Here is a 17393-nt window from a genome sequence, read left to right on the forward strand (position 1 = left end):
ATCATTCAGTACATTGTCTGTGGTCTGGGGGGGGGTTTTCCGGGCTCAGACAAGTGCTCTGATTTCCCTGTGGACTGTGATGTAAGAGCCAGCGGATCCCATTATATGACAATTGGATTTGCCAGCAGGTGTCACTGTTTTCACTGTTTTGCCTGTTTTCATTGCAGCTCAAAAGGCTTCACGGACACAGATAAAATCACAAAAGGGTGTGGTGTGGTGTGTGTGTGGGGGGGGTAAATGTCTGCTTTTGGAAGCAGTATAGGCAGCGATTCAATCACTCAGCTTTAATACATTAATTAATTACTCTGTAGAGTGAAGGAATAATGAGAACTTTCCGACCATTGACCCCCTAGACTAGTGATTGAAACAAACAAAACAAAACGAGAAAAAAAAGAGGATACTTTTTTTTTTTACGGAACAAACAACACGAAAACACTACGTTTACCAAAAACAATGTCACATTACCACATATATATCTACAAAGGTCCGAAGGGTGCGACCTAGACAGTTCAGAAAGCACGGCCCACGAACTAGATCCTTAGAATTTACCTAGTAAAACAACGTGGCAATCTTGCAATCGTAAAAATAAAAAAAATAAAAAAAGAAGAAGAAAAGGGTGGCGCAAAAATGAAAATTGGAGATCTCAGGTTGCTCATCTCTCAAGAATTCCTGTTGCACACTTCGAGAAAAAAACAAAAAACAACCTGCTTGTCAGCGGACCCGTATGATATGAAGAGAGAGAGAGAGAGAGAGAGAGAGATAATGATGGTATATCTTCAACAGCTGGTGCATATAAACCTCGTTGTGGTGAATTAAGACTCTATTTACTTCAAGGAGCACGTCACCCATTTTCAACCTGATATTGTAGTATTTCAAAGTGTCTGTGGTGTCAGGGTCTCACTTCCTTCCTGGACTACATGTTGTCTCAGTAAGACATCCCTTCCCTCTATCCACAAGGTGGGGTGAGTGCAGCAAAGCATTATGGTAATTGCAGTTCTCCAGACCAGTGTCCATGGACACTTTGAAATACTAAAATATCTAAGAACACATACAAAAAAAGAAACATGAAAGTGTTGTCTCCCAAACATCATTAAAATAAGATCTGGTTGCAAAAAGGGGGGTGAAGTGGCCCTTTAACAAGTGGTCATCGTTAATGCTCATGAGAATAATAATCGTTTGAAACTTGGGTGAACTTGGTTCCTTTAAAATCTAGCCTGGTGTCATTTGGTCACAAACCAAAACAAATAAGAATAAGAATAAAAACTAATATACAGACGGAAAAAGGCTTAAACCCTCACACTAAAAACAGAAGGATTCTATATACGAAGGTTTGCTTAAAAAAAATAACATTGTCGTTTGCAAAGAACCGTTGTAGAAAATGGTTCCACAATAGAGCCTCTTTTCGTGGAGGGGGGGCCTTTTGGTAGAAGAGGTATACTTTGAACGCCTCACAGCAGAAGAGAGAGACACACATTCGTGTTACACACTTGTTGTCTCTTTGTGAAAAGGAAGAATAAAAAGGGTTACGTTTATATACGATCCATGAACACTGTACAAAGCCGCCGACGACGTACTGGGAAAGGTGGTCGTACGTTTGGCGTCGCGCTGCGGCCCCCCCGCCCGCTCACAGGGGCCCGTGTTGGGCCTCGTACTTGGTCAACATGTTCTTGGTGCGACCGAGCTCCTTCCGCAGGTCGGCCACCTCCTGCCGCAGGGCGCCGTTCTCCTTCTCCAGGAAGCCGGCGCGGATGGCGATCTGGTTCTCCTTGAGCCGCCGCGCGTCCCGCGACCGCTTGGCCGCCACGTTGTTCTTCCGGCGCCGCACCCAGTACCTGTCGTCCTGGAGGAGGAGGAGGAGGAGAAGGAGAGAGGAAGGTCAGTCGCCATTTTTTTGACGTGAGAACAGATTCTACAAAATGTCTTCTGTGTTCTGACTATGTCAGCCGTTCCCAAACATTTTCATGTTTGTTTTTCAAGGACCCCCAAAGAAATATTGACCGCCGAACCGCATCTGAAAATATGAACCCCCAGAAGCAAATATTTGAGTTAAAAACGTTCACTGGGGGTTCCAGGCGCATGCCACATATAGGCTCTGGCCTCTGACAGCGTGTCGCGTGTTCGAGTCCCGTTCATGACGACCTTTGCTGCGTGTCTCTCCCCTTCTCTCTTCACCAATGACTATCAATAAAGGCAAAAAGCCAAAAACTAATCTTAAAAAAAACACAATAATAATGGTCCTAGCCTGGGGGAACAGACAGACAGACAGACAGACAGACAGACAGACAGAAGGTAAATGTGTCCATTAGTGAATTAGCGAGGGCTTGAGTCCCTGCACACTACAGTACGCTGCTGTGAGCCAACCAATATGTCCCGCAATCAGCTTATACGGCACATTCATCTCTGGGTGGGAGCGCAGCCAGCCAGCCAGCGAGCCACGGCACGCAACCAATCTACTTTGATTTGAATGAAAATAAAATTAAAAAGCCAAATCCCCCCTAAGCACCCCCTGGAGAGAGGGAGAGAGAGAGAGAGAGAGAGAGAGAGAGAGAGAGAGAGTGGGGGGGGGGGGGGGGGGGGGGGGAGTTAGAGAGAGAGAGAGAGAGAGAGAGAGAGAGAGAGAGAACCTGTTCCCAGAACACCCGTCATCACACCAGGTTGCCATGGTAACCCTGTTGCATTACACATAAAAGCACAGCAGTTTTCCCAAACAGTGGGTCGCGGGACCCATTTGTGGGACGTGGACCTACACGTCCATGGCAGTCAGTGTGTGTTAACCCATTTTAGACCTGATTTAAAAACATTAACTTTGAAAAGAATACATATTCAAAGATTTGCACCGCATTTTTACGATAAAAAAAAAAAGACCTACAAGCTCGTAGCGCGGCGCGCTATGAGCTAAATTATAACATAATGTTTAAAACACGCACAAAACGGGTTAAACGGCAAAGTCTAAAAGGGGCTGACATTTGTGACCGGGGACAGTGGTTTAATATACATGCATACTTTGAAAGGAAAGCTGATTTTCTGATTAGCATTGGTTGGCATTGCTTAACCCAATGGTTAAAACATTAGACATAGTGACTTGTTTAACCCATTCTGACCGGGCACCCATTTTGGTGTTAGCATCATGTTATGCTTTACCTATTGAAAAATAGCAGATCTACAAGCTCATATCGCGCCACCGAGTGGCGCGATACGAGCTTGTAGGTCTGCTATTTTTGAAAGATTCGAAGAACGACTGACATTTTTAGAATCTGATCTCAGGTCAGAATGGGTTATTCAGACCAGTGTGTGTCCAGTGGAAACCTCGTATGAATCTGATCTCAGGTCAGAATGGGTTAAGCAATTGCAACGACTTAATGACACTAAAACGACTTTCTGATGGAATAAAAAAAACATTCTTTAACATTCCAACTGTGTTAACGTGGCTAAAAAAACGAAAACCGCCAAAAAAAGAAATAAATTGTATTTTCAACTATAACTGTAAATCAACTCTGCCGACTTGTGGTTGAAAATACTGGCACTGGTCACATTTAAAGGGACACTTCACCCTTTTTGCAAAATGTTAATGACGTTTAGAAGCTTTAGATCACTTTCCTGGGGGTATTTATGTGTGTAATATGTGGTTTTAGATATTTTAGATTGTAGCAGTGAGCCTGTTGTCTCTGATGTTATGGACACTGGTCTCACTACCTTCCTGGACTACAATTCCCATAATTAATTGGTGCACTGCTCCTCCTTGTGGATAGGGGGGAGAGCTGTCTTACTGAGACAACATGTAGTCCAGGAAGGAAGTGAGCCCAGTGTCCATGACATCAGAGACAACAGGCTCACTGCTACAATCTAAAATATCTAAAACCACATATTACACACATAAAGACCCCCAGGAAAGTGTTCTAAAGCTTCTAAACGTCATTAACATATATTTTTTTGCAAAAAGGGTGAAGTGTCCCTTTAACAAACAGCAAAAATGGACTCAAAGCCCTAAATGCCCAAACACAGGGACGCCTGTGGGTTGACCGGTTCAAAAGAGCGCGCACCACGGACAACGACCGAAGGAACGACCGCGTATATATAAACAACGAAGGATATAAAGCATGCAAACATTTCATTCACGTTTTTTTTAATCTGGGGGTGTGTCTGTGGGTGTGTCTAACATAGGTACCCATAGGTACCCATCAATGTCATTTTTAGATTGAGGCGCAGACGAGTAGGATCCCACTGTATACCTTCATGCCGTCGGGGATGAAGATCTTGCGCGCCTTCTTGATCATGGGCTGCGGCTTGAGCTCCTCGGCGGAGAACTTGCGCTTGCGCGGGTCGAACATCTCCTGTCCCGGGACGCTGGACAGGGCCAGGTCGGCGGGGTCGGGCTCGTAGCCGGAGGGGACCTGGATGGAGTCCGGGTCGATGCTGCTGCTGCTGCTGCTGCAGGGGCTGGGGGTGTTCCTGCTGCTGCTGCTGGGCTGAAGGCCTGGAGGAGGAGGAGGAGACCGGAGGAAGAGTTCATGTGTTATGTTGTCTTAAATCCTATTTTGTTGTCTTAAATCCTATGTTGTCTTAAATCCTATGCTGCAGGGGCTGGGGGTGTTCCTGCTGCTGCTGGGCTGTAGGCCTGGAGGAGGAGGAGACCGGAGGAAGAGTTCATGTGTTATGTTGTCTTAAATCCTATGTTGTTGTCTTAAATCCTATGTTGTCTTAAATCCTATGTTGTTGTCTTAAATCCTATGTTGTCTTAAATCCTATGTTGTCTTAAATCCTATGTTGTCTTAAATCCTATGCTGCAGGGGCTGGGGGTGTTCCTGCTGCTGCTGGGCTGAAGGCCTGGAGGAGGAGGAGGAGGAGGAGGAGGAGACCGGAGGAAGAGTTCATGTGTTATGTTGTCTTAAAGGGATTGTGACATTAAAAAAAAGGTTTTGGAATTGTTCTTATTTTCTTTAGGTTTTCTAATCTCAATTGCACCCAAAAAACATGAACTTTTAACATTCAGTATAGATTTTCTGTGATCTGTGGTTTTCTGGCTCAAACAGGTGCTCTGATTTGCCGGCAGTTTGTGATGTAAGAGCCTGCAAATCCCATATATGTCAATGGGATTTGCCAGCAGATGTCACTGTTTTCACTGTGTTGCCTGTTTTCATTGTAGCTCAAAAGGCTTCCAAACCCCAAAGAAAACTTCAGACCACAGAAAATCCACTGAATGTTCAATGTTTTTGGGTGTAATTGAGGTCATAAAACCTAAAAGAAAAAATAAAAAAAAATAAAATGAATGTCATAAAACCTTTAAATCCTATTCTATGGAAAACCTATTGTTTCTATATCTAGTGGTGACAAAGGTAACAGAGCATTGCACATCCACTCTATAGACTAGCGTCGCAGTCCCTCCCCCCTTTCAGAACGACGAGTGGCCCGCAGGGAAACGATTCTCTATTAATTTTCCCCATAGGCTTTTCAAAAAGTATTTATTTAAACTAAAGACGGTTACGCCGCGGACAAAGCCAACTCGGATCGTGACAAGTCATGACAATGAACACAATGTTTTGGGCCTGATCAAATAATTTATAAGAAGAAAAACAAAACAAATAGTGTTGTCGCCTGCCTTTATTTTCTTCTTTCTAATTAAATTAAATCGGCCCAAAATATTGTGTTTGTTGTCGTGACTTGTCACGATCCGAGTTGGCTTTGTCCGCGGCGTTACGGTCTTTATAATAATTTTTGAAAAGCCTATATGGAGAAAATAAATGGAGAATCATTTCCATAGCCAATGGAATACAACCACCCATAAGGACTACTATCTGTACCAAGTAGACCGCTTGACCTACTGCACATGTAAACAGAGCTTAAATCTGAGTCTTTTTGTGTATACTATGTAATAGTCCTGAGAAAATTAAAGTCTGCCATGTGTCCCAAAGTGACTGCAAAAAAATGCTGTTATTTGTTTAAAAAAAAAAACCTCCTTTGTACCCCCTCCAACTGTATATATTTCCCCCGTTTTCAACTGTTTTTATTGTATTGTGACACTTTGGCAATGTAAAAGTGTGTTTTCTTTGTGCCAATAAAGCGCCTTTGAATTGAATTGAATTGAAGGGCTGAGCAGTCGTTCTGTATAATGCTGGGGAAATCTGTAATGACCCACAATGACCACCAGATGGCAGTGCAAGCACAGGTTCTGTGCTCTGCTCGTCTCGGTTGTATTTCTGTGAGTGGACTAATAGTTACACCTAATGAGTCTCTGACCACAAGAATGACCACAACATCAACTGGATGTGTTCTGGTTTCCACGCTGTTATATAGGACAAATACTGGCTCTGGATCTGACAAACAAACAAACAACAAACAAAAGCTACAGATACAGTGGCAATAAAATAAACGTTTTTTTTTGTCGTCGACTAATAATAATACTATGACGAAAAATGTGAACCTGGGTGGGACGTTCTGTTTCCAGCCACAGAAGGCCACTTTGCAGGCCTCTCTGACCTATTCGATTAAGGCTGCCCCTATGAAGGCGACATGGTATAAAATAATTGAACTGACCTCACACTAGAAGAAGGGCTTATGCACCTGCTTTTTGTAATATATGTTTAGTTTAGTTTTGTTTGAGTGCGCGTGTGTGTGTGTGTGTGTGTGTGTGTGTGTGTGTGTGTGTGCGTGTGTGCGTGTGTGTGTGTGTGTGTGTGTGTGTGTGTGTGTGTGTGTGTGTGTGTGTGCACACACGGCGCCATTGAAAAGGAGACGACCCAGCTGCATCGTGGTCTCAATTAGGATTCCCATGAAATAAAAGGTTTCAATCAATCAAGCGTCGTGTGATTGTGTGTCTGATCAGTGAGGTTGTAGAATGGACAATGGACATCGTGGACTGCTTCACATCATGTCCGCTCATCTACATACAAGCCCCTTCCTTCCTCTCATCGACTCTCTGTCTGTCTGTCTGTCTGTCTGTCTGTCTGTCTGTCTCTCTGTCTCTCGTTACGGAGAGGGACGTCGTTAACAGACGAGTGACGTGTGGGCAGAGGAGAGGGACGGACGGACGGACGGACGGACAGACAGACGGACCGTAGGGAAAGGTGACGGCGGAGGGGACGAAGGAAGAGAGAGATGTGACCTGCGCTTCAACTAGGGGACAGGACAGGACATGCCCCCGGAGGGTGTGTGCGTGTGTGTGTGTCTCTGTGCGTGTGTGTGTGTGTGTCTGTGCGTGTGTGCGTGCGTGTCTGTGTGTGCTGCAGTCCTTCTAGGAACTGTATTCTAGGAACTGCACAGTGTGTCCTCCCCCAGCAGGGCCTCTGTGGTGCAGAGGTCAAGAGGTCGGGTCAGGTGGGCCCGCCCCCTCTCTCTCTCTCTCTCTCTCTCTCTCTCTCTGGCAGAACAACACCCAGATGAAAGGTGGAGGAGGGAGGCTTAGGTAACTCACCAATGCAACTCCTTTGCTACAAAACAGTTTTAAGGACATGTCACACCGATGCAACTCCTTTGCAACAAAACAGTTTTAAGGACATGTCACACCGATGCAACTCCTCGCAACAAAACAGTTTTAAGGACATATGTCACACCGATGCAACTCCTTTGCAACAAAACAGTGTTAAGGACATGTCACACCGATGCAACTCCTTTGCAACAAAACAGTGTTAAGGACATGTCACACCGATGCAACTCCTTTGCAACAAAACAGTTTTAAGGACATGTCACACTGATGCAACTCCTTTGCTACAAAACAGTTTTAAGGACATCTCACACCGATGCAACTCCTTTGCAACAGAACAGTTTTAAGGACATGACACACCGATGCAACTCCTTTGCAACAGAACAGTGTTAAGGACATGTCACACCGATGCAACTCCTTTGCAACAGAACAGTTTTAAGGACATGTCACACACCGATGCAACTCCTTTGCAACAGAACAGTTTTAAGGACATGTCACACACCGATGCAACTCCTTTGCAACAGAACAGTTTTAAGGACATGTCACACACCGATGCAACTCCTTTGCAACAAAACAGTTTTAAGGACATGTCACACCGACGCAACTGCTCGCAACAAAAGCGTCTCATTGGAGCTAAACTATTTACTTTGTCTGTGTGAGCCGCATGACTCATGAGACTAATAATAAGGCATACACGCTTGCTTCTAAAAATGGTACAGTGCTTAGCGGATCAATGCTGTTGTTGTGACCATACTGTACTGTACTGTACCGTACCATATACTGCACATTGATGAGCACGCTGCTGTTATTTTAAGCACCCACCCACTAATGCTGTAAAGTGCATGTTGGTCGGTACAGTACGTGGGCCTAAACATAGCTCAGCAGTAATCTAAGGTCTATAATCTGGCATATTTGTTTGTATTCCCTGGACACGGGGAGCGAGCGCGTGGCGCGGGGGGACAAGGACACAGCCCCTATAGGCTATCCTTTAGTGGAAAGATACCCGATCCACAAGCTTCACAATATGTTGCGGCGCGATGTTTTGCAACGCATTATAAACCTGTAGTAGATCATCTAATTTTCAGCAAACACACGCTTTGGAGAACACAAAAGTGGCTAAACATAAAGCCCTGAGGAACTCCACACCGTTCCACCCTATAAGTAGAACGGTGAACCTTCGCATGTTCCTATGATGTTTTCAAACATACTCAAGTGGGCTTTCCACATGCATGTATACATGCATGCATGCACATGCGCACGCACGCACGCACACACGCACGCACGCACGCACGCACACACACACACACACACCCAGGGCCGTGGTTATTGTCAAGGAGCGCCTCTAGCTTGTTGCGGCAGCGTGTCGCGTTGTTGTTGTTGTTGTTGAAAATAGTTTCTCCATTGAATGGAGCAGTCTGTGTGTGTGTCTGTCTGTGCAAACACGAGAGAGAGAGAGAGAGAGAGAGAGAGAGAGACAGAGAGAGAGACTGCAGGCCATGGTGGAAGGCCGACAGACAAACCTGGCTGTCCAGAGAGGACAGGCTGTGCTCTATATAAAACCAGGAACATGAAATAGTTTGAAAACCACTGACATTAGAGACATAGGGCTGTATTTTGCGTGTCTTAAGCACCAGGTCTTATTCCCTAACTTGAGTAAACTAAAGACTCAAGTTAGGGAATAAGACCTGGTACTTAAGACACGCAAAATACAGCCCATATGGTTTTTCAGAAAACTGTCAGGATTTTTAGAAGGTCATTTGTGTGTGTGGAACCGGCCTCAGGTCTTTTAAATGGTTTAAGAGACTTGTTGAAGTTGCGGCGGGCCAAAGTTTCGGGGTGTAAAAAAAAACAACTCTATGGTTCTTCTTCTTCTTGAGCGCACAATGTGGTGATATAGTGCAGTTTGTAGGCTACTATAGGAAAAGGAACTTGAGCTATATAGCCAGAGTATAGAGTGGTCAAGTATAGTAGTTGGGAGTGGTGTGTTCTGGTGGGGATGGGAGGGGGGGGGGGGAGGGGAGGGGGAGGGGGAGGGGGGAGGTGTTCACGTGAGGGTTGCCGCCCCCTGCCCTAGTTCTTGCTTCCCCTCCCGAGAACACCATGTACCTTACGCACTGTGAGAGGCACACGCTGGGGCAAGTCCTCTCTCTCGCACACACACACACACGCGCACATGCGCACACGCACACACACGCACGCACACACATTCACACACACACTGCTTTGTACTGCTATACTTGCGAGGACGTTTTAAGTCGGCAGCAACTTTTATGAATGGACTTTTTTTTTTGGGCCACCACTACTACTACTAAACCCTGTGGTGAAAATGAACCGATGTGGAAGTTTGCGAGCGCTTGTAGGTCTGCTGCTTTTGGTGCACAACTGCACACACACACACACACACACACGCGCGCGCGCGCGCGCGCACAGGCACGCAACTGAGTTTAAATGGGTCATAACTCCCAACTTCTTCTTATACCCAAACCCAAAACTTGTTTTCCTAATTGTAAACTTTACTCCGGCAAATAGTTGTAAACCATAAAACAGACCTCGCGGTGTCAACAGTACACTGATGTGCTTGAGGGGATATTTGGTCCTCAGAAGTATAGTAAGACAAACACACACACACACACACACACACAAACACACACGGAGGCCTTAGGTCACATGCCTTTGCACGCTGTGCGAGATCTGTTCCGTGGTGTGTGTGTGTGTGTGTGTGTGTGTGTGTGTGTGTGTGTGTGTGTGTGTGTGTGTGTGTGTGTGTGTGTGTGTGTGTGCGTGTGTGTGTGTTTGTCACTGCGGGATCGGAACACGGGCAGGGAGTCCCAAGGGGAACAGAGGAAGCTGACGAGCACACACACACACACACACACACACACACACACACACACACACACGCACGCACACACACAAACACGCACACTGCAGCCAGAACAGCTGTTGGGGTGTTCAGTCTCTTGGGGTGTGGATGAGAGCAGCACAGACAGTACATACTTCTTGTTCTTCCAGTACAGTAAAGTACAGTCATCGAGAAGCTGTGCTTTTTTGCAACAACACACAGCTTTCCGTGGCCTCCACCTGACCTCCAAACATTTAACACACACAGCTCTCCCACCTGACCTCCAAACATTAACATTCCAGACACCGTAATTAATTACCATTAGCAGCTACAGTACTTAATCAAACAGGGAACAATTGAAAGTGCCACCTATACGTAGACTCTTGTGAACTCTTGTGAAATTGTGACATTTTACCAGCCAGCATTATGCTTGTCTCAAAGATTAAGCCATGCATGTACCAAATGGACCCTGACGGGTCCATTTTGGTTCCATTCGTACACTCTTTCAGTTACAGAACCCATAAGGGTCCATTCGGTTCCAAAGTATCATTTAGCTGGGGACGCCCTGGAGCTCCCATAAGGACCCCTGGGGGTCCCCGGACCCCACTTTGAGAACCACTGGTATATATCATTCGTAGATTGTGGAATATTTGTCTAGCTGCATGAGACTAATATATGGCATACATGAGACTAATATAAGGCATACATACATACATACATACATGCTGCTTATCAGATCAATTGTGACCATACTGTACATGTACTGTACTGTACTGTACTGTACCATGCTGCACATTGATGAGCATGCTGCCGTTATTTTAAGCACCCGCTAATGCTGTAAAGTGCATGTTGGTCAACTCAGTACGTGGGCCTAAACATTATTAACATTCCAAAACACTGTCGTTAATCACCATTAAGCAGCCACTTAAATCAAACAGGGAAACAGTTGAATGCGCCACCTATATAGACAAGAACTCTGGTGAAATTGACATTTTAAGATTAGGAAAAGTGTCGCACGAGTCACGACCACTATACGAGTCACTCGTATGTGGGGTAGTAATGCCAGTAAAGTCCCGTCAGGATCTGTGGGAGTCGAACCCGCGGCACACTGCCAGCCAGGGTGCCTGGACCACTGAGCCACGGCCCAGCTAGGCCAGTAAAATGTCTAATGTATATGCCTGTACAGTATACGGGCTATTTTGTGTGACAGCGCTGTGCGAGTATTTTATATGGAGTATTTTATTTATAAAGCCCAGGCTTCAACAAGTGTCCCTGACGGATGAGTAGTTTCTCCACGAGCGGTACTGCAACCGTATTATTCATAAACTGAAGTGCTATTCTGACTCCCACACACACACATGAGAATAGCAGCACACACACACACGGATGAGAATAGCAGCACTGCACACACACACACACACACACACACACGCGCACGCACACGCCTCTCACAGCACAATTACAACCAATTTACAATATAGGCATTTAGCAGCCTTTCTATTTCCAGAGTGACAACAAGCAATGAAAATACACAATACACACATACGTCACATCATGCGGAGAGGCGGTGTAGTGCCTCAGTAAACCTATAGCGTCTGCAACAATTATAGTATTACACCATTCAATATCAAAAATAATAATCTGTGCATTGACAGATCGGTACTATCTGTCCCTATAGTGTACTAGAAATATTATTTCTAATGAAGCCTATAACGGTGTAGCAAAGTTCTCACATCATGAAACATGAATGGATTTCCCTCACGGGAAAGTGAACGTATCTATCTATAGAAGGGTCGTGTTCAATTTACAGTACAAAAGATGTTAAATTGGACATAATGTCCCCGCTAGAGTAAACGGAAATACCATGGAATAATATTAGGCTTTGTTAGGTCTTATGCGATTTCTTATAAGACCATAATGCAGGGATATTACATATAGGGTATAACCTCTGTCTAATAACAAACACATTATTTCTAATTACGCCTTATTAGGCCTAATTAGGCGTACCGTAAATTGTCCTGCGACCCCAATGAACCGTACTCTGCAATGAAGCTGAAAGATTCTTCATGTGACCACCGCTCTCTGACTTTAGGCGTGTTACCCGTTCAAAACATACAGTATCAAATAAATAACGGTAGTGTGTCGCACACACCAAGATATTTGTTTTGAACTGCGCAGTCTTGGTGTGTGCTACCGTAATTTATTCCACATGGTGGTCAACATGCAAACGTTAAGGTGAGTAAAGGTGCAAAGCCGGAGCTAGTGTGTGTGTAGCCTACGTGTGTGTGTGTGTGTGCGTGCTGCCTGCATGCGAGTGAGTGAGTGAGTGAGTGACTGACTGACTGACTGAATGAATATTGTCGTGTCTTGCCGTTAAAGACCCCCATCCCTTACTTACAGGATTATAAGACACCGAAAACATAAATAAACCATGTAAAAAAAAAAAAAGGGAGGAACGCTTCACACATTTGCGTGGCGTCCTTGCGCAGTGTGCATGCGTGCGTGCGTGTGGTGCGTGCGTGCATGCATGTGTGTGTGTGTGTTCAAATGTTGGTTGCTTACCTGCTCTGGCGGGACTGGCGGGCGTGGCGTCGGCACCACCGTGGCTGCTGAGGTCCATCACGGCCGAGGAGGAGGAGGGTGGGGGTGGCGTGGTCGAGGCCGCCGGCGGCGGGGACAATATGGCCGCCGGCTGCTGCTGCGTCTGTTGCGGAACTTGCGACGGCACCACCAGGTCGTGGTGCTGCTGCTGCTGGTGGTGGTGGTGCTGCTGGTGGTGGTGGTGATGGGGGTGGTGGAGGTGGTTGGACGGGATGCCGTTCTCCGTCAGGAACTCCTCCAGGTCCATGTACTCCAGCTGGAAGCTGTCGTCGTCGTCTCCGTCGTAGGGCAGCGTCTTGTCCCACAGCGTGGGGCCCAGGAAGGCCGAGAGCGGCGCGCTGCGCTCCTCCTCGTCCTCCAGGCTCTTCTCCTTGTTGTTGTTCGCCTGCAGGTCCAGTTTGCCGAGGAACGCTGGAGATTTGGAAGAACGGCCCGACATGGTCAAAAATGGTTGCAATTTATATCTATTTTAATATTTGTACAGTTGGTCACGTGGCCAAAAGATGTGGCCACTAGCCAATTGAAAACATGTGGACATTGGTGGACATATGCTGTTGCCCCAACAGGGCCAGAAACAAGGCCAACAGGGCCAGAAACAAGGTCTTTTAACCACGCTACTTACACACACTACAACTCGCTTACAATTCGCAAACCTTGCAACACTGCCCTGTGTTCTAATAGGCCCACCAGGCCAAGTTTTTCTGGAACGCCGGTTTTTATCACATTGTCAGAGCTGCTGTCTTCTGCTATAAAATGGCAATACCAGTGGGCTCACGGACGTTTTCATTTCACTCTGAGAATGTTCAAATGAAACCAAATGAACCCGTGTAAGGGTTACGGGTCCAGGTTAGGCTCCCAACCCTATTTGTCGTGGTCGTGAAGATGTTTACCCCATTTGTTACACTGTTATACCTTGCAAGCTGGGAACACCTCTGTGTCATTTTAGTTGTTTCTATTATTATTATTATTATTTTAGGTTTTCTTCGCCAATGCGCTGAGACGCATTGTGAGCTTGGAGATTATTTTGCGAATGCCCCCCACCCCTCCCTCCCGAGAATATAGGAATGCTGGGGGGTTTCAAGTGGTTAACAGTGAAACATGGCTGTTTATCCTCCATAGTCTAGAGAAGACTTAACAAAAGAACACTCAAAGCCCTAAGGACTGCAGGTTGATCCTACACACCAAGACCTATCGTTTTCTTGGCACAATGAAGCCTTTTGTGTGTGTGTGTGTCTGTGTGTGTGTGTGTGTGTGTGAGACAGTGTGTGTGCGTGCGTGCGTACATAAATGTGTGTGTGTCTTGGAGGAATCCCCCCCACCGCCACACACAACAACTGCCACTTAGGGCCTATTATAGTAATTATCTATAAGACAGTGTTTTCAAATCTATTCAATTAATTTATTGAAAGTAAAGCCTTTTACCTCAACCTTTTTTTTTTACTTAATAGCCTATAGGCTATACGTTCAACCTCAGGCTCTGACCAGACAAATATATCATGGTAAAAATATGAAAATATTCCTGCTTCTCTATTGAGCTGTTCATTTTTTTTCCCCTTCTTCTACTTCTTCTTCTTCGTCTTCTTCTCCTCCTTTTTTCCTTTCTCTGTTAACCACATGAACTCCAGCATCCATATTCTGGTGGGAACATTAGCCAAACACTTCTACAAGCTTCGGGTCTACTTTTCTAAGTCTTTAGGGTTTATTCTGGGCTTAAAATACAAGATAATAAGCACTTAAAACCCCCAGCATAATTATAAACTTATAGCAGAAAAGAGTAGAGATGTGTACAAGCTGTGTGTAGCCTATTGATTGTATGGTGAATCCTGTATATACCAGCATTACTAAATGCCAATCATCGCTCTCATGAAAGAATAAACAGAAATATGTAGAAGATATATACACTATATGGGGCCGGGGGATTGCCCCCACTCAGTGATAACAACGTACAGCGTCAGCTTGTAAACATACTGTACATGGACACTGTGTGATGAACACACACACTTATCAGTGCAAGGACGTGCCTCCATTACAACAAGCCAACCTTTGACATGCAGTCAGCCAGGACTCAGGAGGAACTGACAGTCCTTTTCTTAAAGCCACGCATGCCTCGGTTTAGAACATCTCAAACTCCAATTCTCAAAGCAATAACGTAGTATGTCAGGTCTAATCATTATGTGTACACCATTAGACCCATACTAATACGGTATGAGTATAGGCTATGCTCTGGTCCATAGCCCTAATGCCCGGCTTTGCTGCCGTTGAGGCATTAGAGCTATGGACCAGAGCTAGGCTATTATGCTGATGCATGCTGATAACAATAATACCAATATCAATACTAATACTAACACTAATACTAATTTAGGCTAACTGGATGACTGACCGAAACAAAACAGACTGTATAGCAGGGCTGGGAACAAAATGTTTGGTCAGATCTAATGATTGTATTTAATTGTTATTAACTGTTATAATTGATAGCCTTTTTATGGGAACATGGAATGGGAGTATACTAGTATAGGCTATTAGGCTGTCATCACATCACCATGAATACATATTATTGTATACATTTATCTTTACTTATAGATTGATTCATGAATGTTTATTCATATATATTTTACAGTATAGCCCACTGTATGTCATTTACCTTCATGGTGTGTGTTTATTAGGCTATAGATTGTAGGCTATATATTTTTTCCCCAGTGGTGGAAAAACTATACTCAAATGTTATACTTGTATAGTTTTCAAATGTCAGCAGATCTACAAGCTCATTTGTAGCCTACAGTACACTCTCAGAGTTCAATTAGCACATATTTTGCTATCTAAATCGGGGGTCCCAGAGATAGAAATGCCATTAAATGGGGGTCCGTAGCCTATAATGCATGTCAAACTGGGGGTCCTTGAAATTAAACGGGTTGAGAATCACTGCTATAGAGCCGTAAAACAAAAGTCTTCTCTTATGGGGAGGTCCCTTATGGTATATGTCTTCAAATTGGGGGTCCGCGGGCTCGACATTAGTATCAATGTGGCGGTCCTTGACATGAAAAAGTTCGGTGTGTTGTATTGTTGTTTACCTTCATGGTGCAGGGGCAGCTTCATGGGGTTCTCCAGGAGAGATTTGAGCACTCCGTGCGTCGCCGGAGGGAGAAAACTGGGATTGACCGGCAGGTGCCGGGACATTAATCTCTCCATAACTGCTGTCTTTTATAATAGCTTTGCTTTCTTGCTTTCTTTCTTTCTTTCTTTGGCTTTTGTTGTCCAAAAACACACAAAACACAAAAATCTATTAAAATCCTCGTTTGTTTCCGCACACACAACAACTCCTGATCCACCAAAAGGACTTAAAAAACAAGAAGAAAAGAAAACCCGAAGAAAAGTCAAAGATAATAAACAGTCAAACAAACAAAAAAAGTGTAGAATGTCTGTCTCTCTTCTCTCTCTCTCTTGCAGAAGATCCAGTCCAGCTCCTTACAGCTTGAAGGTGTATTCCTGTGTGTCTGAGTGTCTCTCTGTAGTCTGTAGTGTGATGCAGGCGATCACCGCGCGAGTCCATGTGTGACAACTGAGGTCTTCTGACGTCAAAAGCGTGAGAGCCAGGCTAAAAAAAAACACCCACCCACCCCTCCCTCCTCCTCAGCCCCCCCGCCCCCTATCTCTCTCTTGTCCGTTTTGCGTCTGTCACTCCCCCCCCCCCCCCCTCAAAATGTACAGAACGTGTCTTTTCTTCAACAAGACAGGGGTGATTTTAAAAGAGGAAGAAGCTATAGGAATAACAAAAAAAGATCGGATCAATTAAGATAAGAGTCATATATATATTATATTATAGCTTGATCGACTATATTGTATCGATCGCGAATCTGACTTTATATTGATTTCGGGATACAAACACATTATCATGCAATAAACGTCAGACTCGATTGAACACAATCTATTACATGCATGTTATAGTCTTGATCCAGACCATTTGAGAGCCATGCATATTAGTGCGTTTGAAGGACTTCTAGCTGTTCTAATCTAAATGATATTACCGCAGCAGCATCAGTCCATCTCATGTTTTCTATTATATTGAAGAGCTCACGCAGTCACAGCTCACACGCATGCACTCCTCAGCTCTTTGATGCCACATGACTGCACTTTAAATTCAGATCAATCAGCGGTATTGACCTTTGTTTGGCCTGTGTATAGGGACACGCACTAAAAAATGCCCTATTTGTACAAATATATACGTACAAATTGAAATTATCGGGGGGGGGGGGGGGGGAAACAATGAACCCACGTGTCAATATGAATGAAATGAAATGCATATGAATACTCAGGGAAGGTCGTTGGAATTCAAAGGGGTGAGAGAGACCGTGAGAATCACTAGCTATAATATAAATGCATTTCTACTACACGATGTCCAAATGAAATCATGTGTTCTTGCAGCATGCGGTCGGTCTAAAGCGCGCTTGTTATTTCTCCTTCCAAATCCTCACGCTTTGACACACACTCACACACACACGGACCGGGAGGGGGGCGGGGCCGAGCGGGGACACCATC

At 44.9% G+C, this 17393-nt stretch overlaps 1 protein-coding gene across 1 annotated transcript; it reads right to left on the reverse strand.

Moving 5' to 3' along the window:
* Positions 1–813: 813 nt before the first annotated feature.
* On the reverse strand, positions 814–16140 carry LOC308333680 (hepatic leukemia factor-like). Its single transcript, XM_080790135.1, has 5 exons — positions 15929–16140; positions 12822–13271; positions 6235–6311; positions 4230–4466; positions 814–1840 (listed from the first exon to the last, which is right to left on the reverse strand). Exons 1-5 carry the CDS (start codon positions 16044–16046, stop codon positions 1625–1627), a joined length of 1098 nt encoding a protein of 365 aa, XP_080646261.1. The 5' UTR covers positions 16047–16140; the 3' UTR covers positions 814–1624.
* Positions 16141–17393: the final 1253 nt, after the last annotated feature.

The sequence above is a fragment of the Protomyctophum bolini genome (assembly GCF_963924005.1).
Source record: "Protomyctophum bolini genome assembly, chromosome: 18".
NCBI lineage: Eukaryota > Metazoa > Chordata > Actinopteri > Myctophiformes > Myctophidae > Protomyctophum > Protomyctophum bolini.

Bases quoted from the DNA above. Each gene is read 5' to 3' on its own strand.
- LOC308333680 (XM_080790135.1), bottom strand. From the start codon at position 16,046: ATGGAGAGATTAATGTCCCGGCACCTGCCGGTCAATCCCAGTTTTCTC. The intron at 13,272-15,928 runs GTAAACAACAAT...CCAAATCTCCAG, and splicing joins GCTGCCCCTGCACCATGAAG to CGTTCCTCGGCAAACTGGAC. The intron at 6,312-12,821 runs GTAAGCAACCAA...TTTGTTTGTCAG, and splicing joins CGCCAGTCCCGCCAGAGCAG to ATCCAGAGCCAGTATTTGTC.